Consider the following 22,990-nt stretch of genomic DNA (forward strand, 5'->3'; position numbering starts at 1 on the left):
GTGTATATAGCCCACACAGCGATTTACATGCACGCACCCGCCGTTCTGAATCTACCCAAGATTCAGAACGGACGGGTTGTACAATACAGAGCAGTCGCTGAGAAAGCTCCTGCTCATCTCCCGCATGTGTGGCTGCGGGCAGATGAGCAGGGCTGTTCTGAGCGACTGAAGCCCCGCTGAACGCCGCCCGCATGACACCGCCGCTGCACCTGAGAGGACGCACCGCCTCCGCCGATGACATCAGGCACCGCCGGAGACCACCGCCGGAGACCGCCGCCCCTCCTGATGACGCCGCGGGACAGAGAGGCCGTGATGCTGGACTCCGAAGTAGGTAAGTATATATTTTTTTTCCACTGTGCCACCAATGTTTGGGGGGTGAATATCTGTCTCAGGGCTTAATTATTTAGCCCTGTGCAGCAACACTATGCCACCAGCGTACTATCTTTTCATTATATATAACATCCATTTCATATCTCCACCAATAAATATATATATATATATATATATATATATATGTGTATATATATGTGTATATATATATGTGTGTGTGTGTGTGTGTGTGTGTGTGTGTGTGTGTGTGTGTGTGTGTGTGTGTGTGTGTAACATATATATATATATGTGTGTGTGTATATATACACAGTGCAGTCTGATGGCAATGACAGTAGTGACAGATTTGAGATCTTCCGTGCTGAAGCTCCCAATTTGAATCTCTGACACAAATCTCTCTGTATGAGCCACAAGAGTGAAATCTCTTGTGCTGAATCTCCCGTTATGTATCTCTGGCACACATCTCTGCGTATGTAGGGCCCTCTACACTCACACATTTCAGGCCATTTTCAGATAAATTACTTAAATTTAACTAGATGGCTCAGAAAATGACCCAACATCAGTGTGTGTGTGTGTGTGTGTGTGTGTGTGTGTGTGTGTGTGTGTGTGTGTGTGTGTGTGTGCGCGTGTGTGCGTGTGTGTTCTCAGTGGGGATCGCTCAGTGGCATATCGCTATGCAGCGCTGTGTGCGAAGCATCCTGAGAGATCTAGTAACACTCAGAGAACTCTCACAGCACATTCCCGATGTTTAGGTCCCAATACAGACTTCTGCCTTGTACATTCTGACTGGTGTGATATAGCGCACAGACAATGTCAAGGTCAACATGCACAAAATGACGACACCATTTTCATGGTTTTTTTGGGTGTTGACACTTGTGCACGTGGACCCCAATTAGTGTACTGCTTTGCTCACTGTGCTTTCGGACACTTCTGCACTCATATGGTTCCAAATTGAAGTCCACGTTGATGGTAAAGCATGAAAAAGTCGTCCCCCCCCCCAAAAAAAAATGTAAAAATATCATGTGACCTGATCATGTGTCAATCTTTTCTCAAAGTCGACCTTATGTCTAACCACCTAGACATTGTAAACCATCCGGATAGCCATTCTGACAAACAATTCTAGTGTTAATTCTAGCACCCTGCATCTTGTAAATCCAGTGCAGTAACTCTTCTCTGCCTGGATGTGTCACTTTGCTGTTGTCCGGTATGCAGACCAGACCTGTGCTAGAAGAACCACAGCAGAGAGCGACTCCCAGGCAGGGAAGAGGAACTGCATGTGTTCTGAAAGACGCAGGGTGCTAGAATGAACACTACCATTTCCAGGAATGCGTAAAAGAAAAAGTTCAAGTCTTCCACATCTGCTTCTCTTAAGGTTTGTTATAAAGAAAAATCTGGCAACCAGATATGGGAAAACCATGGTCCTATTAATTAGTAATTTAATATATCCAAATGTAATCACTATTATAACGAAAATAATGGCAAACTGATGAACACTAATGTTTTTATTGCATTCATCAAAAATGACTCACCATATATACTCGAGTATAAGCCTACTTTTTCAGAACATTTTTTATGCTGAAAAAGCCCCCCTTGGCTTATACTCGAGTGAGGGTCCCACTTGAGTCAATAAGTTTTCACAGTTTTTTTGTTGTAAAGTTAGGTGCCTCGGCTTATACTCGAGTATATACGGTAATTTCAGCATAAATGAAAACAATGCAACAGTGGATGAAAAAATTAAATCAATTTCATCTTCAATATAATCTTCAAAAGATATCCTGGTTACAGAACTTCGCTCAGTCTGCACCCACTCTGTGGATTTCCTCTCCCCTAGACCAGGGGTTCCCATACTTTTTTAAATCACGGCACCCTTGAGCATCAACATTTTTTTCAAGGCACCCCTAGACCAAATGTTTCTTATTGAAAAATTCAGAAACGAATATTAAATTGAGTCAATTTTTTATTTATACATTATCCTTATGGTGTGGGACAGGATTTGCTTCTTTTTGTCCACATATGTTATGATTGACGGCCACTAGCACTGGTTTTGCCATAAATAATTTGAATTGGTCTTAAACCACCAACTCAAGGCACCCCTGCAAGTGTCCTGAGGCACTCCAGGGTGCCTAGGCACACAGTTTGGGAACCACTGCCCTAGACACCAAACCTTCAAGCGTTGCTTCGAAACTCACCACCTTTAACAATGAGTGACATTCTTATCGCTCATTACTAATCATAAACACTGCTCCAGCGAACTGTCTCCTGTCATGTGTACGAGAGCTGACAGAAGTGGACTGGTTGGAGAACCAGTTAAGAATAGTAACAAGTGATCACGTTAAATATTCCCCAAATTCCAGAACTACCCAAAAAAACTCCCTAAGTTATTCAACCCAATTATACAAAGCTCACACAAAACTTACATGTATGTACTTCGCCTCTCAATGGATACATGGGAGTACATTTACTATGATGGGAGTTATTAAAAGATGGGATGTTGCCCATACATAAGGTTCTATTTCTTATTTAGTTAGCACCTTCTAGAACACAGGTTCTCAAAGTCGGTCCTCAGGACCCCACACTGGGAATGTTTTGCAGGTCTCTTCACAGAATCAAGTGAAAAAAATTATCTCCACCTGTGGATCTTTTACAATGTGTTAGTGAGAACTGAGGGGCAGATTTATTAAGCTCGGTGAAGTGATAAAGTGTCTGGTTTTTATCACCGGCCAATCAGCTCCTGACTGTAAAGTTACAGGCTTAGTTTAAAAATGACATGTAGGAGCTGATTGGCCGGTGATAAACTCAGACACTTTATCACCGAGCTTAATAAATCTACCCCTCAGTGCACCAGTCAGGTGACCTGGAAAACGTGGACTGTGTGGCATCCTAAAGGACCGAGTTTGCAAAACACTGTTCTAGAAGATAATAGATATAATGTGACTGTTACGTCAATAGAACTCAGATCTTAGTAAATTGACTCAATTATGGCAAAGGGGGGTTGCAAAGTGCTATTCTCAATATATCATGTCATGGGACTGTGGTTGCCATGCGATTGCCATGGAAATTTCCACTGAACCTTATACCAGTGCACACCTCAAGAGGGGGACACAGCCGTTTACCACCCACAGACGTCCTCCCTGGAAAGATCTGGAGTTCCAGCAATTGGGATATCTGCATGATCCCTAAAAATCCCAGTTTCCAAAGGACACAGTCTACTGAGGGGAGAGATCAAGCCCTTGCCTAAAAAGGCACATCCAGGATTGTGATCCCATATCTGGAAAAACAAACACCTTCCAGACCGACCAGGATGGTAATATAACCTATCAGAACCTTATTTATCTCAGCTATCCAATGCACAATCGCTATCCCAGTGATTAATATACCCCACAATATGGACTATGTGTCTAGTCATTTGTATGCCTAGTGTGATTTTTACATATATTAGAGTGTTTTTAATAAATTGTAATAAATTGTTGTTTAATTTTTGAGAAACATCTGATACAATTATTTGGTACAGCCAGCGCAGGCACTTTTCTTTTTACTATTGTATTTCTTAGGGCTTGACCGCCCTGTGCCAGCCGCTGTTGATTTGCGCACCACACACTTTTTTCCATTTTTAATTTTGTATGCAGCAGTTTGTACAGACTAAGGATTGATCATAAAAGTATAGTTTATAAAAATGGCTTGCATTGAATCGGTAAAATGAAGGGACGATCCAACAATTCTGTATCAGTAGAGTACTGCAGCTGTAGAATACTGCTTTACTGAAAGTGGCAGATTGAGGAGGGGTCCTGGAGAACGAAACAACCCTGACCGTTTTAACCCTTTCATCCCGATTGTTGGATGGCACTGGTTATCCACCAATCAGTGTGCATTGAGAGCAAGGCTGAAGCTTCCTGTCCCCATTTATGTGGATTTGTCACTGTACAATGATGGGCCTCCCATCACATGGCTACCGTAATTCCTCTTCACATTCCCAGAGGAATAGCTTTAACACTACTGCCTGTTTGACTAGACACACAGCACCATTTTCAGTCCCTCAAAGTATTATTAAAGCTGTGCTATCATCTACCGTATAATGTTAGCGCTATTCCTAATAGCTGAAGACTAGGGATAAAGGGATTCCAGACTGCCCCTGTTCTTCTCATACAGTAGTCCAGGCCTGTCTGTGGAAGGACCAATCGCAAGCTCAACAAGTGTTTTTAAACTGCCAACAGTACGGACTTGCTGACTGTATATTACAGGAACAAATTAGTGAGTCCAGGAAACAAATCCCTTCTGCGGGGGAAGGGTAAATTGGTAAAAACAGTAGGCGGTGGCACTTTGCTAGAACCTACAGGTCCACGTCATCCGTTTATTACTTATGAAAAAAAGTATGGAACGAGGATACAAATGTTATACTTTTGTCAGTACTCCAGTGACTGTTGTACGCATAGGATTTCACTAGCTTTTCCTTACATGTGTTCATCGTTTATATTGTATCATTTCATTTTAGGTCATATCTTCCAGCAGAGTTCCAGGAGGAATGCTGTTGCTGTGATGGCCTAAAACTCTATAAATCCAATTTTTGGCACTATAGCCTTGATTCTGTAAACAAACTGTACACAGGGTTGCCGGATAAGTTTCCGACAGTCATGATTCTGAGGGTTGTTTCTCCGACCACGGAATCCCAACAGGTGACGAGTGCAGAGAGCCCGCGAGGGGCTCTCAAGCGCTTGCCCCATTCTCGGACTACTGACAGTCAGGACGCATACCTCATCCGTATACAGACAAGGCCTGAAACTGATTTGGGACTAGATCTAGCGATTGTTTGCAAGCCGTGCATCTTGCCGACGGTCATTTCAGAGGTGTCTACATCTCAGCCTTTTCTATGATTGTGCTAAATAAGGGTTTCCATGTGGCAACATTGTCAGCGGGCACAAGAGGACAGTTTCCTGGCTATGTCTGGGTATGCCGTACGTGTGGAGTCAGTTACTCGCTGTTCTGTTATGTGCATGCCAACAGGACCCTAAATTCAAAAGGATCTTCCAACCCCCACACGGGGTAACTAGAAGTGCTGATGATTGTGGACAGAAAAGTGGGTGGTGTTATCACACACATGTATATGATTGTGAATATTCTGACATAAGCCTTACGTTCACATCTCATCCACAGTGGGCATCCGGAATTGAGTCCGGATAACATTCCACTCAGAATCGCACCAGCATTCATCAACACAACACAATTAATAAAGGCATCTCTACTGCATGGCCATAATATAGATTCCCCCAAGAGAGTACCCTTGATGACAGAGAATTGGATTGCCTAGCAAACCTTGATTTATTAATGTATTTTCCAGAGTTTTGTATTTGAAAGACTGTGATAAGTAATCCTCATTCTGTTTTGCTTTGGGACACTAAGAGGCTTATGTTGAGTAACAAAATACTAGATTACTTCATAAAACTTTCAGCATTAACAGCATTATTGCTTAATGGGCATCTCTAGACCTGAACGTTCAATTCACTTGAGTAGAATGGGTCACCGGTTGTTCGGTATAAAACACCGTTCTTTAATAACCTCACATCCGGCACAGAGAGAAAAATGCAGCTTGTTTATAAATCATAAACTTCTTATAGCGAAGACATTGAACCATCATGTGACAGTATGATTCTATGGGACAATTAATGCACATATGAGACAGCCATGTCAGAAAATATACATACCATATATACTCGAGTAGAAGCCGACTTTTTCAGAACATTTTTTATGCTGAAAAAGCCCCCCTCGGCTTATACTCGAGTGAGGGTCCTACTTGAGTCAATAAGTTTTCCCAGTTTTTTTGTTGTAAAATTAGGTGCCTCGGCTTATATTCGGGTCGATTTATACTCGAGTATATACGGTATTTCCCTACTGTTCGTATTACAGTCATATAACACCTACGTTTCTCAGTAAGCCTTGGATTTTACAGTAGGAACATATTTACCATATAATACACAAATTTCACTGCGAAACATCATGTTGAAGTACAGTACGGTGGGTGACCCTTACACACAGCAGTATTTGACCTTGACTGACAACTATACATCCCTTAATGTAACACCAAGTCATCAAATAAAGGGGCGCAAAAGTGAAATGCGATTGTGCACTATAAATCTCTGCAAAGCACAGCATTCTGACCTAGCGTCCAAAAGAGAATTAAGCAATACTTGCGACCATTGTTAACTATAGAATGTCAGGCGCTAGCTGTATTTGTAGAATAAGCCATATTTGTAGAATAAATAGTTTGTTCGGTTAAACCTGCAACTACACTTTTGCTTCTAGACCATTGTCATTCATATTAATTCAAATAACTGACAATAATCTGGATTATCTGATAGGTGTGAGGGTGCACCATTAGGTAGTATCCCCAACACTAGGCATCACATACATCCATGTTTCCTGTATCATATCAATTCATCCATCCGCTCCACAGCAACTACGTGCTTGTGCTGCAGAGTGTAACATATGCAGCCTGGGCTATGTGCATTCTGCGCAGTCAGTGATTACAGAGAAAGCATAGACCAGCATTCTGACAGGCAATCTTGTCTGTATGCAAACATACATGGGTAGTCAGGAATACTGTTGCAGCAATGCAGCAGTCATTTCTGCTCCAGCTGATGACCTCCAGTTCCTGGGAACTACTTCCCGCTACTTAGCAATCTATGCATGAAAGAATTAAAGCACGTAGACGACAGAGGAGAACGGCCAAAGAACAAAACACAAATGCATTAATAAAATAAAGCCAACTGTGGAATCCTTTGCCGAATAGCAGCACGAACAAACCGGCACTGAGAGTCAAGCCACTGATGCTGGGGAGATACCCTGGATCATGCCTTTGCAGTTTGCCTTGTGCAGTCACTAGGCTTCAGTGAGCATGTATGTATGTATGTATGTATGTATATATATATATATATATATATTTTATACACACACTAGTGCAAGTACAGCACAACATACCCAAATGACTTACAGCATGGAATTATTTATTTTCCCCATCATTTGCAATCTGTTACTAGCTCTGCCAATGTGTTTCCAATCATTTCACAGAGACATTACGAGAAAATGAAATACAAATCCCTGCATGCTACAGGATGTATTTTGGGACCACTTACCTTTTGCATACGAAGACATTTTTGCTGTTGTTGTTGGTAACTCTTTGTACAGATGCTGGTTTGTAGTCACCCAAACTGTGGGCACTATAGACTGTGGGCACTTCTGTGTGGGTCCAGGCAATTAGGAAGTGGCATCAGGGGGCAGACAGGAATATTAGCTTCCAAGAAGGAGGTGTGCAAACAAATTCCTATAGAGTGGGGGGAAGGGAGGGGGGCTCCCCTGCCTGCACGGATGGGCTGGTGCCTGAGCAGGGAAAGGTCAGAGACAGCGGTCAGTCAGCCAGTTTCCTGGCACCGGGTGCCCTCCTGTGCACAGTCTGTAGATGCACTAGGCAGTATAGAGGGAACTCGCCATGTACATTTCATCAATGGAGGTAGGCGGGCCGGGCATGTGACAGCCCTCTCCCTCCCCACCAGAGGGGGCCTGCCCAATTGCGCACGTAGCCTGCCCCCTCCCCTCCTGTGCCCGAGCAGCAATGTTATATCCCGGTCACGTCTCCAGCACACACAGGCGGGAGGAATGCAGGCGCACAGGGGACCGGCTCCGCCTGACAGGACAGCAACGCTGCTGCTGTGAGCCGCTCCATTCGTGACACAGGCGGCATTCTTGCTACGCCCCCTGCTGGTCCGTCCCACTACCACCAGCCTGCCAGCCAACCGCAGCCGCACACATGCCGGGGGAGGCTGCTACACAGCACACACATATACGCTGCTGCTGCTGCCTGCCTGCACAGTGCACAATCATGTCTGGACCGGGTATCTCTCCAAGGGTTACCCACTACCGACATTACTGTGCCACACACAGGCACTGTGCAGCCTGGTTCATCCAGCTGCTGAATTATATCCACAGAACCTATTATATCGCAATCTTATACTATGATCCATACCCCTGTCCTGGCTAGTACGTAATGTGATCCACAGCACTATTATATAATCACCATTTAAACCGTGATCCACAGAACTGTCCTGTTAATCGATCACCATCTACTCTTCTGTGATCCACAGCACTGTCCTATTATATATCACCATGTAATGTGATCCACAGCACTGCCCTATTACATATCACCATGTAATGTGATCCACAGCACTGTCCTATTATATATCACCATGTAATATGTGACTCACAGCACCGTCCTTTTATATATCACAATCTGTGATCCGCAGCTCTGTCCTATTATATTGCTATGTAAAGTTATCCACAGAACTGTCCTATTATATTTTGCCATTTAGGGGTATATTCAATGATTTCTGTGAGCTGTGACAGCTTGCAGGGTCAGTATTCAAGGCACCCCCTGCACACGCCGTTTCTCCTTCGCTAGGTTTTTGGAGCGAGGGGGAAACGGCGTATGCGGCCGCTAAAACAGCGAGGCTCACGGCTAAATGCAGCGGGCTCCCTTCATTAGCCGTGAGCCTCGCTGTTTGGGGGAATCCTCACCGCCCTCTGACAGCGAGGATTTCCACGGCATGTTGAATAGGATGAGCGGCTGGTGCAGGGGTTAAACGGCGAGGATCCCTTGTTTTCGGTGATCCCCGCTGTTTAACCTCCTCACCGGCTGAAGTGAATGCGGCCCTTAATCTGTGCACATCACTGTACTATTATATCGCTATGTAAAGTTATCCACAGCACTGTTCTATTACATATCACTATCTAATCTGTGATTCACAGCACTGTCCTATTATATCAGCGTATAATGTGATCCACAGCACTGTTATATTATATCACCATCTAATCCAGTGGTTCCCAAACTGTGTGCTGTGGCACCCTGAGGTGCCTCGGGTTGGTTGGTCCAGGACCAATCCAAATTAATTATTGTCAAAGTAATAGGCAAAACCAATAATTTGGCTGCCAATAAATAATGTGTACAAACAGAAGCAAAACCTGTCCCTCATTACATAAATAAACCTAAAGATGTTATATACACACAATTTATTTAAGTTCTCCATAATAAACTTTTGGTGTAGGGGTGCCGTCGATAAAATTCTGATTTTATCGGGTGATACAATTCTAAAAAGTTTTGGAACCCCTGATCTAGACTGTCATCCACAGCACCGTCCTAGTATATCATCTAATCCTTCATCCACAGCAGTTATATTATATTGCCATCCGATCTGTAATCCACAGCACCGTCCTATTATATCAGCTCATCCTTCATACACAGATTAACTGTCCTATTATAATCGCCATCTAATGTGATCCACAGCACTGCTCCACTGCATGTATGTTTGCCCTCTTAATTCTGGATCATACTAAGCACATACAGATATACAACTACAGAGTATAATGGTCAGCTTGGTGATATAGAAATACTGTGGAACACTAGTTACTAATAATAAAATAAAGTGACAGGACTTGGGGCTGTAGAAGAAGCAGTAACATATAGTGGGGTGACCTTTAATAGTCTGTGTGAGTGACAAGGAGTTAACAGTCCCACTGGGGGGGGGGGGGGGGGCTGGATTTAGCAGCAGGACACCCTGTAATGTATGATGCGTGAAAGTGCAGAAGGTTTCATTTATTTTAGGAAAGCCTGTGTGACCTTTCAGTCTGATGCCTAGCACTTGGCAGCAGAGGAAGCACACCCTGACCTTGGCACAGATAGAGGACATGGTGCAGCCGCACTGTCCAGATACAGATACACAGGAGGCAGAGAAAGCAGCTGACCAGTGCTGGACACTAGCAGCATGCAGAGACCTGTGCAGTGCACAGCATGTATCTGCTGCTCTGTTGACAGTTATATAGTAATGGAGGAGTAAGCAGCCTACTAATCCCATGCTATTGAGGAACTACTGGTCCTAGGAAAACCTTGCAGACCTGTGTGACTGAGATGGCAAGTTTGAGCTTGCAGCCCCACAGGAGGCGCCGAGTGCTTACCAGTACCTCTGTTCGCACATATTACTGACATATATATGTACACAGATTTCACTGACAGCACATATGCATGCACATACAACATGGAGTCCCTGTAATAGGAACATGCAGTGATGTGTGTCGTTCTAGCATGTGCATGGCCATATTGGTATGTATGCAAGCACATTAACCTATTGCAAGTACTCAGCAGTCAGCAGTAGCTCCATGCCACACATGCAGCGGGAGGTCTGAGCCGCTGATACGCACCTGATACCAGCAGCTATGGACAGGCCAGGGAGCTCACAATACTTCCGTCACCCGCTGACATCACTCAGCCCTCCCGGGTCTTCATCAGCAGTGATTAACATATTTAAAAAAAAAAAGTGTCTTCACTACACGGTCCATTTTCTAGAAGCTTCGTATCCGGGCTGTCTTGTCCTTGAAGTCTCCGACAAAATGGCCGCTGCTGCGTTATACGCGATAGCTAGGCAGCGCTGCATTGGACTACATACACCCAATACCAACCTATATGACTATTCTTTAAAGCAGTATAGTGATTACTGACATCCAATTACAAACAGAAATAGTCAATTGCTTTTAATTATCTGACTTCCCTTCGGGAATAAACGCTAAAATGTTGGTGTGGTGTAGGGAAGGAAGGACAAATGAAAGATGGGGTTGACAGAAAGAAACTGTTCACATGGGCTCATTTTTATCTTGTAATATTTGTGGCTAACCCCCAAAAACAGGTGTTTTCAGGGGTTAACTGTAAACCTTAAATGTCAGCAGCTTATATGTAGACTGGATCGCAGTAGATATCTCGCCCAGGATTGCAGCAGGCTTATCGCCCAGGATTGCATATTGCAATAAGACAGAGCTGCCTACCCTCCTGCATTCTGCAGGAGACTCCCTGAAATAGCAACAATCTCCCTCTCTCCCTCATTAGTCTAGCAATCTCCCTCATTTCACCAGTCCACATTACACTGTTACATTTTTAGGGAAAACAGGAATAAGAAATAGATACATTTACATTGAATCATCAGCACCATTTCCCAGCACTTTACCAAGTATAGTAGCTCTTTCTTTCTTACTGCTTTGGGGCTCATCTAAATTTGAATATAAATAATTTTAAAACATTCCTCTCCGATGTAGCAGTACATACCCACGCTTCTAGAGCTGTGTACACATGGGGGCGATAGGGGCTGAAATTGCTTTAAATATGGTCGCTGGCGACCATATTGCCAGTGATTTGAGTGTGCCCCGGCAATAAATCGCCGGGTGCGCGCTCCCGTTTTCAGCCCCGTTCTAATCGCTGGTCGCAGGAGCTTGCTCCTGCGACCAGCTGATTACCTCTGTGGCTCCCCCGGCAGAGGTTCCTTCTCATCAGCGACCATCTCTGGTCGCTGATGAAAAGGAGAAACTGAGCAATATATTGCTGAGCAATATATCTCCCCCCCCCCCCCCCGTGTGTACGCACCTTAGGTGCAACATTCACAATCTCTTTCCACAATCTCTCCATATATGGAACTAGACACGCCCTTAGGGTGGAGCATGACACACCCCCTCAATGGGGCGATGTGCAAAATTCTATTTCCAACAATAATCTCCCTCAAACTAGTTTTCAAAAGTGGGCAAGTATGCAATAAGATTCCACCTAGATTGCGTTATATATGGGCCCCATGGCCCATAGAGCCTAATTGAGCATGGATTGCTATTTTGAGAATATGCAAATCGATTGATAATCAAACAACTTGCGTGAGGGATGACAACAACGTGAAATGCTTATGGATCATAAACCCACTGCGGACAGAGGTTGACTAACACAGGGTTGCCGACTTTAAGATTCTCCTCTCCGGGAGAAGTTTCAGCAGCCGCTCAGGGGGGCGGGGCTAACGAGTGACATCACTAAGCCCCGCCCCCATGCTGTTAAAGCAGCGAATTCACGGATCTACATGGAGGGGGGCGGGGCTAAAATGACGCAATTGTGCCATTTTAGCTCCGCCCCCTCCTCTGAGACCCGAGGATTGCAGCATTTTAATGCCGCGATCCGGGGGGACAACGGGGGTCCCTCCTGAATCCGAGAGGGTTGCCCACCCTTCCGGGGGGCCGGGAGAGGGACCCGATTTTCGGGAGACTCCCGGAAATTCCGGGAGGGTCTGCAACCCTGGACTAACAGGAAGCCAGCGTTTGGGGGCGAAAAGCTGCTTTCTGGTGTGTCTGAAAAAACGCAGGCCTGCCCAGGCGTCTGTGATGTCAGCGATGACCACGTCTCAGTCACAGATTATTGGAAGCCTTAGAACTACTCGCATTTGCACAGATGGCAAAAGCTGTTTGATGGTTTGGGAATTTCTTATGTATTTGAGTGGATATGGGTTAGTGATCTATCCGCAATTCCTATGTCCTGGCAAACATATGGATCCTGCTAATTTTCACCCATCACTGTTAAATTCTTCCACCCAGTCAGTGATTGCCCAGTCAGTGATTGCAGTTAAGGTCCACACACACTGATCGATTTTGCCCAGCATGTATGGATAACGAGGATGGGGAAAATTGCTGGGCTGAAAATTGCTCAGTGTATATGCACTGAGCGATTTTTGCCCTTCTGAGTAATTTTCCCGGGGGGTGGACAACATTCCATAGCAGTATGTGTGTAACCCTGACCCTTCAACAACTCTGCGACAGACACAAGCTGACTGAGGCCAGAGCTGACATCACATACCCTCCATGGAAATGCCTGGGCACGTCTGCGTTTTTCCTGACACTCCCTGAAAATGGCTTGTTACCACCCAGACACAGCGACTCCCTGTCAAATCAAACCGTGGCTGGTTTGTAATAAAAAACTACCCACACAGACTTCATAGATTTCGGGTTCACAAACAAAACGAGAATTTGTACATCTTTTCACAAAGCAAAATTGTAAGGTTGATTTTTTTTTTCTTCATATTTGAGAATAGCTACTTATAGCCCTTTCACACCAGAATTGCAGAGACCAACCAGGAAATTCAATTCTAGGGACATTCCTGGATTGGGCCCCATTTTTACATGCTTTTGAAGCAGGGACATCCCGGGTTGGCACCTTTCACACTGAACCTGGGATGACCCTGAATTTCTATGAGAATGTCATTAGAAATTGACTCTTTTAGGCCCACAAAGATGAGGTTTTTAGAGAGAGACATTGCAGACTTTCAGGAGTTAGATAGCATTGCTGGGGTCTGTTGTGCCACAGAGCTTGCACAGTGTCTTCCTGCATGCTGTGTGATGCCTCTAAAGGTGCCCACAGACGCATCGATCCCGGCGTGCGTTCTGTGCTTAACTAGCACACATAGCATCGCATCGTATGCCTTGTGCATGCAATGTGCATGCGATGCTATGCGATAAAAAGCTAGTAGAAAAAGTATGTGCAGCACATACTTTTTGTACTGTACGATGAGGTGCCGCGGGAGCGCACACCCCATCGCATAGCATCGCACCGCCGGGATCAGTGCGTGTGTGGGCACCTTAAGCATCTCTGGAAATCCACAACAACAGGAAGTTGCCCTGCATAGCCAATCAGCATCACAAAGGCAAGACAGGAAGGAGGGACATGTCCTTGCACCTTTCATACCAGCCAGTAACCTTAAATAACAACACCAATAAGAAATGTATTTATATAGTGCTCTTTTACCAATAGGATAGAATGAACACAATACTGTATAAAAACAATGTAGTATAGAAAATAATTTAATACAGAGAGCATGGGGATAATGGGGGTTACTCAGACCCAGGGGTTAAAGCTTGCCGGTACAGAGCGGAACTGCTTTCCGTCAGTTCAAATCATCCACCCACTGTCAACTCACCCACCAACAGCAGCACAGCTCCTCTCCTCCGAACACTGAAAGACATGTCCGGAGCTCTAGCAGCCGCAAACCCCTCCCATAAGAGATTATGAGCTGTCCGGTGGCTGTGTGTCCCCTGTGCATGTAACCCCTGACACTGTGCATGAAACCCCTGGCATCCAGCAAGAAACCTCTGGAAAGGAGCATGATACTTCTGGCACTGGGCATGTAACTCCTGGCATTGAGCAAGAAAACCTTAGAAATGAGCATGTAGGTAAGCGGCACTTATGTGACATATTGTGTAATGGGCATTACGGTGTGTGGCATAATGTGTAATGGGCACTATGGTGTGTGTCATAATGTGTAATTGGCATTATGGTGTGCATAATCCCCTGTCCCACAAAGCCATGCCCAAAATTTTAGCTGAACCCCGAAGTCGCGCATTTTTTTAGGTTGTTTTACACTGTGGGGCATAATTTGAATTAATGGTGGTATTATGTGGCCCGCATTATTCTTTTCATGGGTATGTTAGATAGGCCATAAATGTAAATCTTGCAGGGGGGCACCGAACACCCTAGCACACCCTAGCACGTGCAGCTGCGATTTTACAGGCAGGGCGATTATGGATAAAATGCACATGCATACAGCTTGTAGTACGCATGCGCAAGGCCTTCCTTCATTAAAATCCTGCACATTTTGTTATCGCTGCCGTAACCAAGTTGATTGACACGAAGATGGTGTTTGGGGCGTGGTAACCATACATTTTCTGGGAGTGTCAGGGAAAACGTAGATGTGCCAAGGCATTTGAAGGGAAATCGTGTGATGTCAGTTCCGGCCCCGAACAGCCTGTTTCTATTGCAGTCACCAAGTAAGTCCTGGGCTACGCACATACTGCACACACTGGAAAAATCACAGCTAATATTCGCAAGCCGCGCTAAGCAATTTGATGGCTTGCATGACGCGGGAAAATATAGTGATCACATGCTAAATAGCAAAGTCAGCTATTCCAGAATGCCCCTTGTAGGAATCCTTTTCTCTTTTTCCTTTAGTATATCTAATACCCCTTTCACACCAGCCACAATTCCCAGGTTGGCCCCGGGACTAACACTGGTGTGCAAGGTTCCCGGGCCCAATTCCCGGGAAAATTTGCTGGGATTCCAACCCTGCTAGCTAGCAGGGTTGATCCCGCAACCAACCCGGGTTACTGGCTGGTGTGAAAGGAACTTAGCCGGGCAGTGGGGTCCGGACAGCAGGCGGCTGGGTCCAGGCAGCAGGTGGCGGGGTCCAGACTGCGGGGATCTGGGCAGCAGCGGCTGGGCGCTTGTAGCACTATTTGCCGGGCAGCGGGGCGGGAAGCACTGCTGGATTTGCAAACATATTGAAAAGACTGGCCAGATGCTCTCAGCCAATCAGCTTCCGGCCAGTCTTTTCAAAAGTTTTCAAATCCAGCAGCGCTTCCTGCCCCGCTGCCCGGCAAATAGCACTACAAGCTATTTGATTTTATAGACTCGATGATCTGATGTCTTTTTTCAACCTTGATTGCTATGTTACTATGGCCCTTATTCTGATTGATGCGGATATTCCCGAATTCTTACGGTGCGGTCCGCACGCCACGCTGTGCTGCCGCGTGCGGCCATCGTCCGTAGAAACGCCCACGTGTCCTCCGCATTCGGACGGGCTCACTCTTTAAGAACAGGGCGTGTTTACGGACGACATACAAACCATGCGTGTGCGGGGGAAACACTCAGATTCTGCACGGTATTACAGAGTATGCACGGGAATACCGCATCCGAACGGATGGCAAGCGGTCCGTCCGCACGGAAGCGGTGTATTTACGCAAAACTACCCACTATTATGTCTATTCTGCAATACATCACATGACCCACTTATTCAATTACCTATCCTCATAAAAAAATGTTTATTTGGAATTGGAATCAATTATATGCCAATATATCCTTACAACCATGCCTAACACATGCATTGCACACATTAACCCTTACAGCAATTGAAGTGCAATGGTTTCAATTAAAGCACTGACAAGCGTCCTATTAGTGAGTAATGAGTAAAGGAGTCGATTGTATTGGGTTTAGGTGTTAATGCTTGTAGTCATTAGGCGTTCCGTTCGCCTACCGCAAGACCGAGTGGTTTCCGCAAAGCAATACTTGACTTATGGACACCGCACATTTCTATCGGTTTTGTTCGCGTGCATTCGGAGTGCTATCCGAATGCACGCCCCCCAACATAAGTGTACTCCCCCGTGTCCGCCCATGTTTCCTCCCAGTTTTGCCCACTTTGAAACTACGCCCATGTGTCATTCCGCATGACGCCCATAATACGCCCATATTTCCAGACTGATTGCGGTGCACAGTTTTGTACGGGATTTGGCCGAACAGGTACGGAGTCAGTGCATGACACATGCGCGTTGCGTTCTCCACGCATGCGCAGACGCCGTAAAGACGCTATCCGAAAGTATGCGGAAAAGTACGCATCAATCAGAATAAGGGCCTATATGTTTCTATGTTACAATGAATCTCTCACTTACAGTCTATGTCATAGGGTTCCCAAACTGTTTTGAAGCATGTTAACCTAGAATATCAGAATTTTTTTTCACTGCACCTCTAGGCCTAAAGAAATGTAGAAAAACAATATGAAATTAAGTAGGGTTTATATGTCATCCTTAGGCTCAGTTCTGTGGTAAAGACTGGATTTAGTTTGAGAACCACTTGCCTATACCGTAGACCAATGTTTCCCAAACCTGGCCACTTATGCCACTTCATGAGCTGGCTACATTCAACCTAAAATCAAGCATTTGGAACCCCTACTCCAGAAATTCTACGTTTGCCCCGAGACCCACCAAATGTCTTCTTTATATAACAATGGCTCATTCACATTATACAGTATGTATCAATCTGCTAAAAATGTGTACTTTCATTGTGCCACTCATATCTATCTTTTATACAAAATGTATCCGTGGGAAACATTGCCCCTTCCTAAACTCAGGTCCGTTTCTTAGATGTTAAACTCCCATAATGCACTGGCTGACAATGCCGCCCTTTGTCAGGCATCTGGCCCCGTACAGTGCCTCTGTCATGATACACATGTCTCTGAGACGTGCCTTGAGTGAAGCTATGGAGTAGATAATTGTCTTTAATGAAAATCTTGCCAGCAATGGTCTGGAGTTTCCTCATTGGTGACAGTAGATCTGGCCTAATCTGTCAATGGAGATTAGTTTCAATATGTCCTATAGAACCTCTTACTATGTATCCCTATACTCACAAGGGACATGAGGTATTCAGACATATTGAAAGTAACAGAATTAACATAGACTTAAGTGAATTAAGTTTAAAAAATATCTGTTTCGGTTTTGAAACATTCTTTGGTTGATTTGTAAACAGAAAACTTTGAATTAATTTCACATTACACAGGGCTATACAGTAAAGCCCCATACACACTAGAAGATAAATTGAAAGATATCGTTCAGAAAGGGCTTTCTGAACAATAGCTTTCATGGTATCATCTAGTATGTACACTCAATATCGCTAATGATGTGCGGTTCCGCGCATCGTTAGCGATGATTGATATCTATCGAACATGCAAGTCAATTTGGCAATATAGACAAATGGCCATTATGTTTAGCAGGCCCCGGTGACATCACCAAACAATATCGGCAGCCAATATCGTTCAGTGTGGACGCACAATATCAGCATCCAATATCAGCCACAGGCAATATAGATATCTATCGAACATGCAGGTCAATTTGGCAATATAGACAAATGACCGGCATGTTTAGTAGGCCCCAGTGGCATCACCAAACAATATCGTCAGCCAATATCATTCAGTGTGGACGCACAATATCAGCGTCCAATATCGGCCAAAGTCACTGATGTCTAGTGTGTATGGGGCGTAAGAAAATCATGGAGTAAAGAATGTATTACAATCTTTACTCTATAATCAGGGCCAAGGTGGAGTAACCCCCTCTACAAATATTGTTTGCCTGTGAGGTCAGCAGGAAATACTGCCAATATTGCTAATGGAGCATTCATATTCAAATTTACTCTAATTTTGGCCACAAACAATTTTACCCTTATCAAGTGAAATGTATTAAACCCTGCTACATGTTTTACGGTTTATGGCGCTGATGAGTGTCAGAGAGAGGAAAAGAGAATGAGCTGCAAATAGCAGCGACTGAGTATAAAAGCTCAGCCTGTGCCCCACAAAAGAGAGACATAATTGCTGCAGGGGGGAAGGCAGGTAGGGTAGGTGCCAGCTAAAAGCAAGAGGGAAGATAAGGTAAAGGACAAAAGGTATACAGCCCCTCACCAGGGGATAGGCTATACTTAAGGAGGGGGGAGTATGAGGGTCATTACACTCAGAAGCAACCCCAGCAAGGATCCCACCCACCCCAAGAGGAAGAAGGAACAACATTAAGCAACTTCAAGAAGGCAAAGCAGCAGAAGGAAGTACTGCAGACCAGCATGGTATGGTGCTAGGCCTGGCATCGGGGGCGGAAGTACTGCGGGCCAGCCAAGGTGGGGCGCCAGGCCTGGCATCGGGGGGCAAAACGGGATCACCCTCCAGTTACAGGTTTTCAGTTGCGAGAAGGGGATCCCGACCCCCCCAGGCAGTTACATGATTCAGTTGTGATAAGGGCTGGTGGACCTCAGTGCTATCTTTGTCACTCAAATTAAGTAACAGTAAATCTGTAGGATGGAGGTCATTACACACAGAAGCAACCCCAACAAGGATCCCACCCACCCACCCCAAGAGGAAGAAGGAACAACATTAAGCAACTTCAAGAAGGCAAAGCAGCAGAAGGAAGTACTGTGGCCCAGCCATGGTATGGCGCTAGGCCTGGTGTCGGGGGCGGAAGTACTGCGGGCCAGACAAGGTAGGGCAACAGGCCTGGCGTCGGGGGGCAAAACGGGATCACCCGGCGGTTACAGGTTGTCAGTTGCGAGAAGGGGATCCCGCCCCCCCAGGCGGTTACATGATTCAGTTGTGATAAGAGCTGGTGGACCGCAGTGCTATCTTTGCCACCCAAATTAAGTAACAATAAATTTGTAATCAAGTTAATAAATTGTGTGAATTTAATTCGCCAAAAATACTAGACTCCGACTGGTTATTTCACGTACAAGGGGAAGGTTACAAAAGGGGAAAGAAGGGGAAGAGATGGTGCTTTGGGTTCAAGGTTTGTTGAGTGGTGAGGGGAATCAGGCTTAGCGGTTTATGGGAGTAAGACACTCCTTCTGATTGTTTAAAACATGTAGAGGAGCAGTTAACCCTTATGGTAGACTTAAAAGTAACATGATGATGGCAGTTGTCACGGACAGACAGAAACTGTGTATGCTGTGGTTGATGACACATTAAACAGAAAAAATTATTACAGAAGTTATGTATACCAGCTACCAGGTGAACAAACACTCATCACAATGCAAATGGTTTGTGATTTACAGGAAAGGACTAAGCAGGAAAATGCAAAGTGTACTTTGTAAATCTCTTGCCAGCATTGGCTCAAATGTCTTATGGACTGACCCATGTAGGTAAGATGGCCATGATAAATCTGATTCAGACATATTGGTAGGCACCTGGTTTTGCATCAGTAGCAACCAAACACTGTGCCACCTGCATCATCTAATTGTAGAAGAATGTTGGAAGACCAGTTAAGACCATACGTTCACATCTTTCCCAACAACTGGTCCTTTCCAAGTCTTACATATTGATTAATGTCAGCTTCCAAAGGTTATGATGCTTCAATGTGTATTGTTTTCGAATACATTCACGGTCTGGAGATACACTGTAACCGGTGCAACAGCATCATTTACAGCTGATATTGGCACAGGAATCTGGTTGTAGATATGACATAGCATCTATAATACTATAAGATCAAGGCACACATTTGACTGGATCAGTGTTCAAAAGTGGAGCACTGCAATTGGACTATTGAGAACGCACTAGCCAAAATCTGCACAGAAACTAGTTTACCATGGCCAGAAGCTTTACGCGGTAAATACGGATAGTGGCATCAGGGGACAGGACACTGAAGCAATCATCAGGGTGGCAGAGGTTTATATATTCTAAGAAAGGCACATAAGGAGAGAGGGCCCTGCTCGTGAGAGCTTACATTCTAAAGGGGAAGGTTAGACAGACTGGGGTGACACAGAAGGGGAAGAAGTGGGCATAAACAGGTTAGGATGAGAGATTGTCAGGTTTTATGCAGGAGGGCGGGAACAGGTCAGCTTAGTCTTTGATATTTTAAGTCTAAAAAAGTGCTGGGTCATCCAAGAGTAGACATCAGAGAGACAGTAGGAGATATGAGTGAGGATCCGAGGGAGAGAGATCAGGAAAGGAGCGGTAGATTTCAGTATTATGAGCATAGAGGTGAGAGTGGAAGTGGAGTGAGCAAATAAGATCACCCAGAGAGGAGAGAAGAAGAGGGCCAAGAATAAAATGTTGGGGGACACCTACTATAAATGGAAGTGCAGGAGAGGTGAAGTCATTAGAGGTACAGCTGTGCATTTTCAATACAGACTGTTCAATACAAGCATAAAGAGTGATATTCAAAATTTTAGCAGTTGTAGAGATGGTGATATCACGGTTGAATAGCCAGATAAAGCAGCCAGGAGTACTATGTTGTGAGTATGAAGTGAGCTCACTCAAAGCAGTCCCTCGGTTTTCTGAGTTGCTGTTGTTTTCTTTCTGTGTCGCTTTGATACCAAGATACCAAGTTGGATGTCAGTTTCTGTCCAGTTTAAGTCCAGGCTTCAGCTATGTAACTGTTTTCTCCCTACTTAAAAATCTTCCTACTTTAAAATCTGACAAATATCAATAGTCAGCTTTCAATGGTCAGCAAGGCTGTGGTCAGCCTGGTATCCTCCACAAATACTAAAAGCTGGTTAATTAGTTGAGACCACACCCAGCCAGTGCCCCTCTCCCACTAGCAATAAAACTAAGATAAACAAATGCTAAGAGGTTACATACCATTCCTGCCACTAATACATTCTAACTCACTTTAATTATTAATACAATTATACAATTACCTATGATAATGCAGTATGCAAGACAGAATGATGCAGACTCAATACTGGCAATGGTATGTAAAGTTAAATACCTATGATAATGCTGTATGCAAGGCAGAGTGATGCAGATGCAATACTGTCAATGGCATCTAAAGTTTAAATACCAGCTGGGCTTATGCACCTGCATATGTACTAAGAAAAAACAACGACCTAACTGTCAATTGTCTCATTTCATTAAGCAATCAGCTGAAGAAGATACATGTTGCTGTGGGAGGCACACAACCAATTCCTGTGGAAGGGGCTATGAACTACATGAACTACAACCTGGCGATGAGGTAATGGTCAGAAATTTCCTGAGATCGGGATTGCTGACAGACCTGTGGGTAGGACCATATTGAGTGTTGCTGACAACTCCTACTGCTGTTAGGACAATGGAGAAATCTCTGTGCATTCTGTCACAATAGAGGGATTTAATGGAGACATGTGGTGCTCAGGAACTGCAGACAGACTAAAAGCTGAAGGTTTAAAATGGGCAGGTTTAATGGAGGATTTATTTTCATAAATGAAAAACAAACGGGCAGATCTCAAATACTTCTTTGAGCAAAAAGTCAATGGTTTAACTTAAATAGAGCAAAGTCCTTGCATAAGTGATTTGGGGTGATGGGTTTCTGGAGACTACGGATGATGGGAATGCACTGAGGAAGAATGAAGGTTGCTTGAAGATGAGGATGGATGATGACGAAGGCTTGGGTAATAGTTTCCAAAAAAAAAAGAATGGATATGATGGCAAGACAGTTGGATCCAATTATAAAGACACTGAAAGAATGTGAATGACGGGATCCGGACCAGGAACTGGAGCCGGGTGCTACTGAAGAAGTCTGATGGGTGCCAGTTGGACAGGACCAAGATGAACAGACCGGGTTAGGCTGAGAGGTCTGCAAAGGGATAGGAGTCCCGCTAAAGACAATAGACAGGCTGAGCTAAGAGCAAGCAGCAGGCACTAGAATAGCCAGGAGTCTTTCCAAATGAACTGCTCAGAAGACTTTTTCCACTGACCCTGATTAGCCTAGGCCAGGGGTGGCCAAACCTGTCCTCAAGCATAGGCGAATCTAGGTGGTGGTCCGGGGGTGCACAGGACCACCCATTCACCCATTTTGTAGCTGATGGATGGGGCTTTCCAACAAGCTCAGACCCGTGTCTCTAGCCCCCTGGGAACCGGAGATACTGCCAGGCAAAGCTGGAACATTTTCCCTATAGGATAACATGGGACCCGCTAATTCCGACCCCCACCCAGTTCAACGGCTGCCAGTTCCCCCTTCGGCATCACTGAAGCTCGAGGTTGATCTCAGTCAAACCCAAACGCTGGGCCTTCAATCTGATACTAGGCTGGATCCATAAGGGTTAATTGTTTCCAGGGATATTGAGGTTAAACCGTTTTTTAATTTCTTAAATGTAATTTCATGACTGTTTATGTTCTTTAACCCCTTACCGCCGCAGCCTGTTTTTGCCTTCCTGACAGAGCCCTTTTTTTCAAATCTGACATGTATTACTTAAGTGGGGATAACTTTTTGTTGCTTTTACTTATCCCAGTGATTTTGAGATTGTTTTCTCGTGACACATTGTACTTCAAGTTAGTGGTAAATTTGGGTCGATACAGTCTGTGTTTTTTTGTGAAAAATACCAAAATGTCGTAAAAAAATTGAAAATTTAGCAATTTTCAAAATGTTACATTTTCTGCTTGTGAGACAAATAATCATACCACTCAAAATAGTTAATAACTAACATAGACCATATGTCTACTTTATGTTTCCATCATTATTTCAACCTCCTTTTAATTTTTTTGGACACTAGGAGGCTTAAAAT

General features: G+C 44.6%; 1 protein-coding gene across 2 annotated transcripts in view; it reads right to left on the reverse strand.

Moving 5' to 3' along the window:
* Positions 1-10,710, reverse strand: part of UGP2 (UDP-glucose pyrophosphorylase 2) — a 96,480-nt gene extending 85,770 nt beyond the window's left edge. The window contains exon 1 of one of the 2 annotated variants that reach the window (XM_083175787.1): positions 10,564-10,710. Coding sequence is in view for 1 of the 2 variants with exons in the window: in XM_083175786.1 (XP_083031912.1) it covers positions 7,452-7,470 (19 nt within the window). In the remaining variant the exon portion in view is untranslated. Of the gene's footprint in view, positions 1-7,451; positions 8,048-10,563 lie in introns of those variants that run through there. The other variant, XM_083175786.1, reaches the window with a different exon arrangement.
* Positions 10,711-22,990: the final 12,280 nt, after the last annotated feature.

Source organism: Crinia signifera, chromosome 3, assembly GCF_055691185.1.
Source record: "Crinia signifera chromosome 3, ASM5569118v1, whole genome shotgun sequence".
NCBI lineage: Eukaryota > Metazoa > Chordata > Amphibia > Anura > Myobatrachidae > Crinia > Crinia signifera.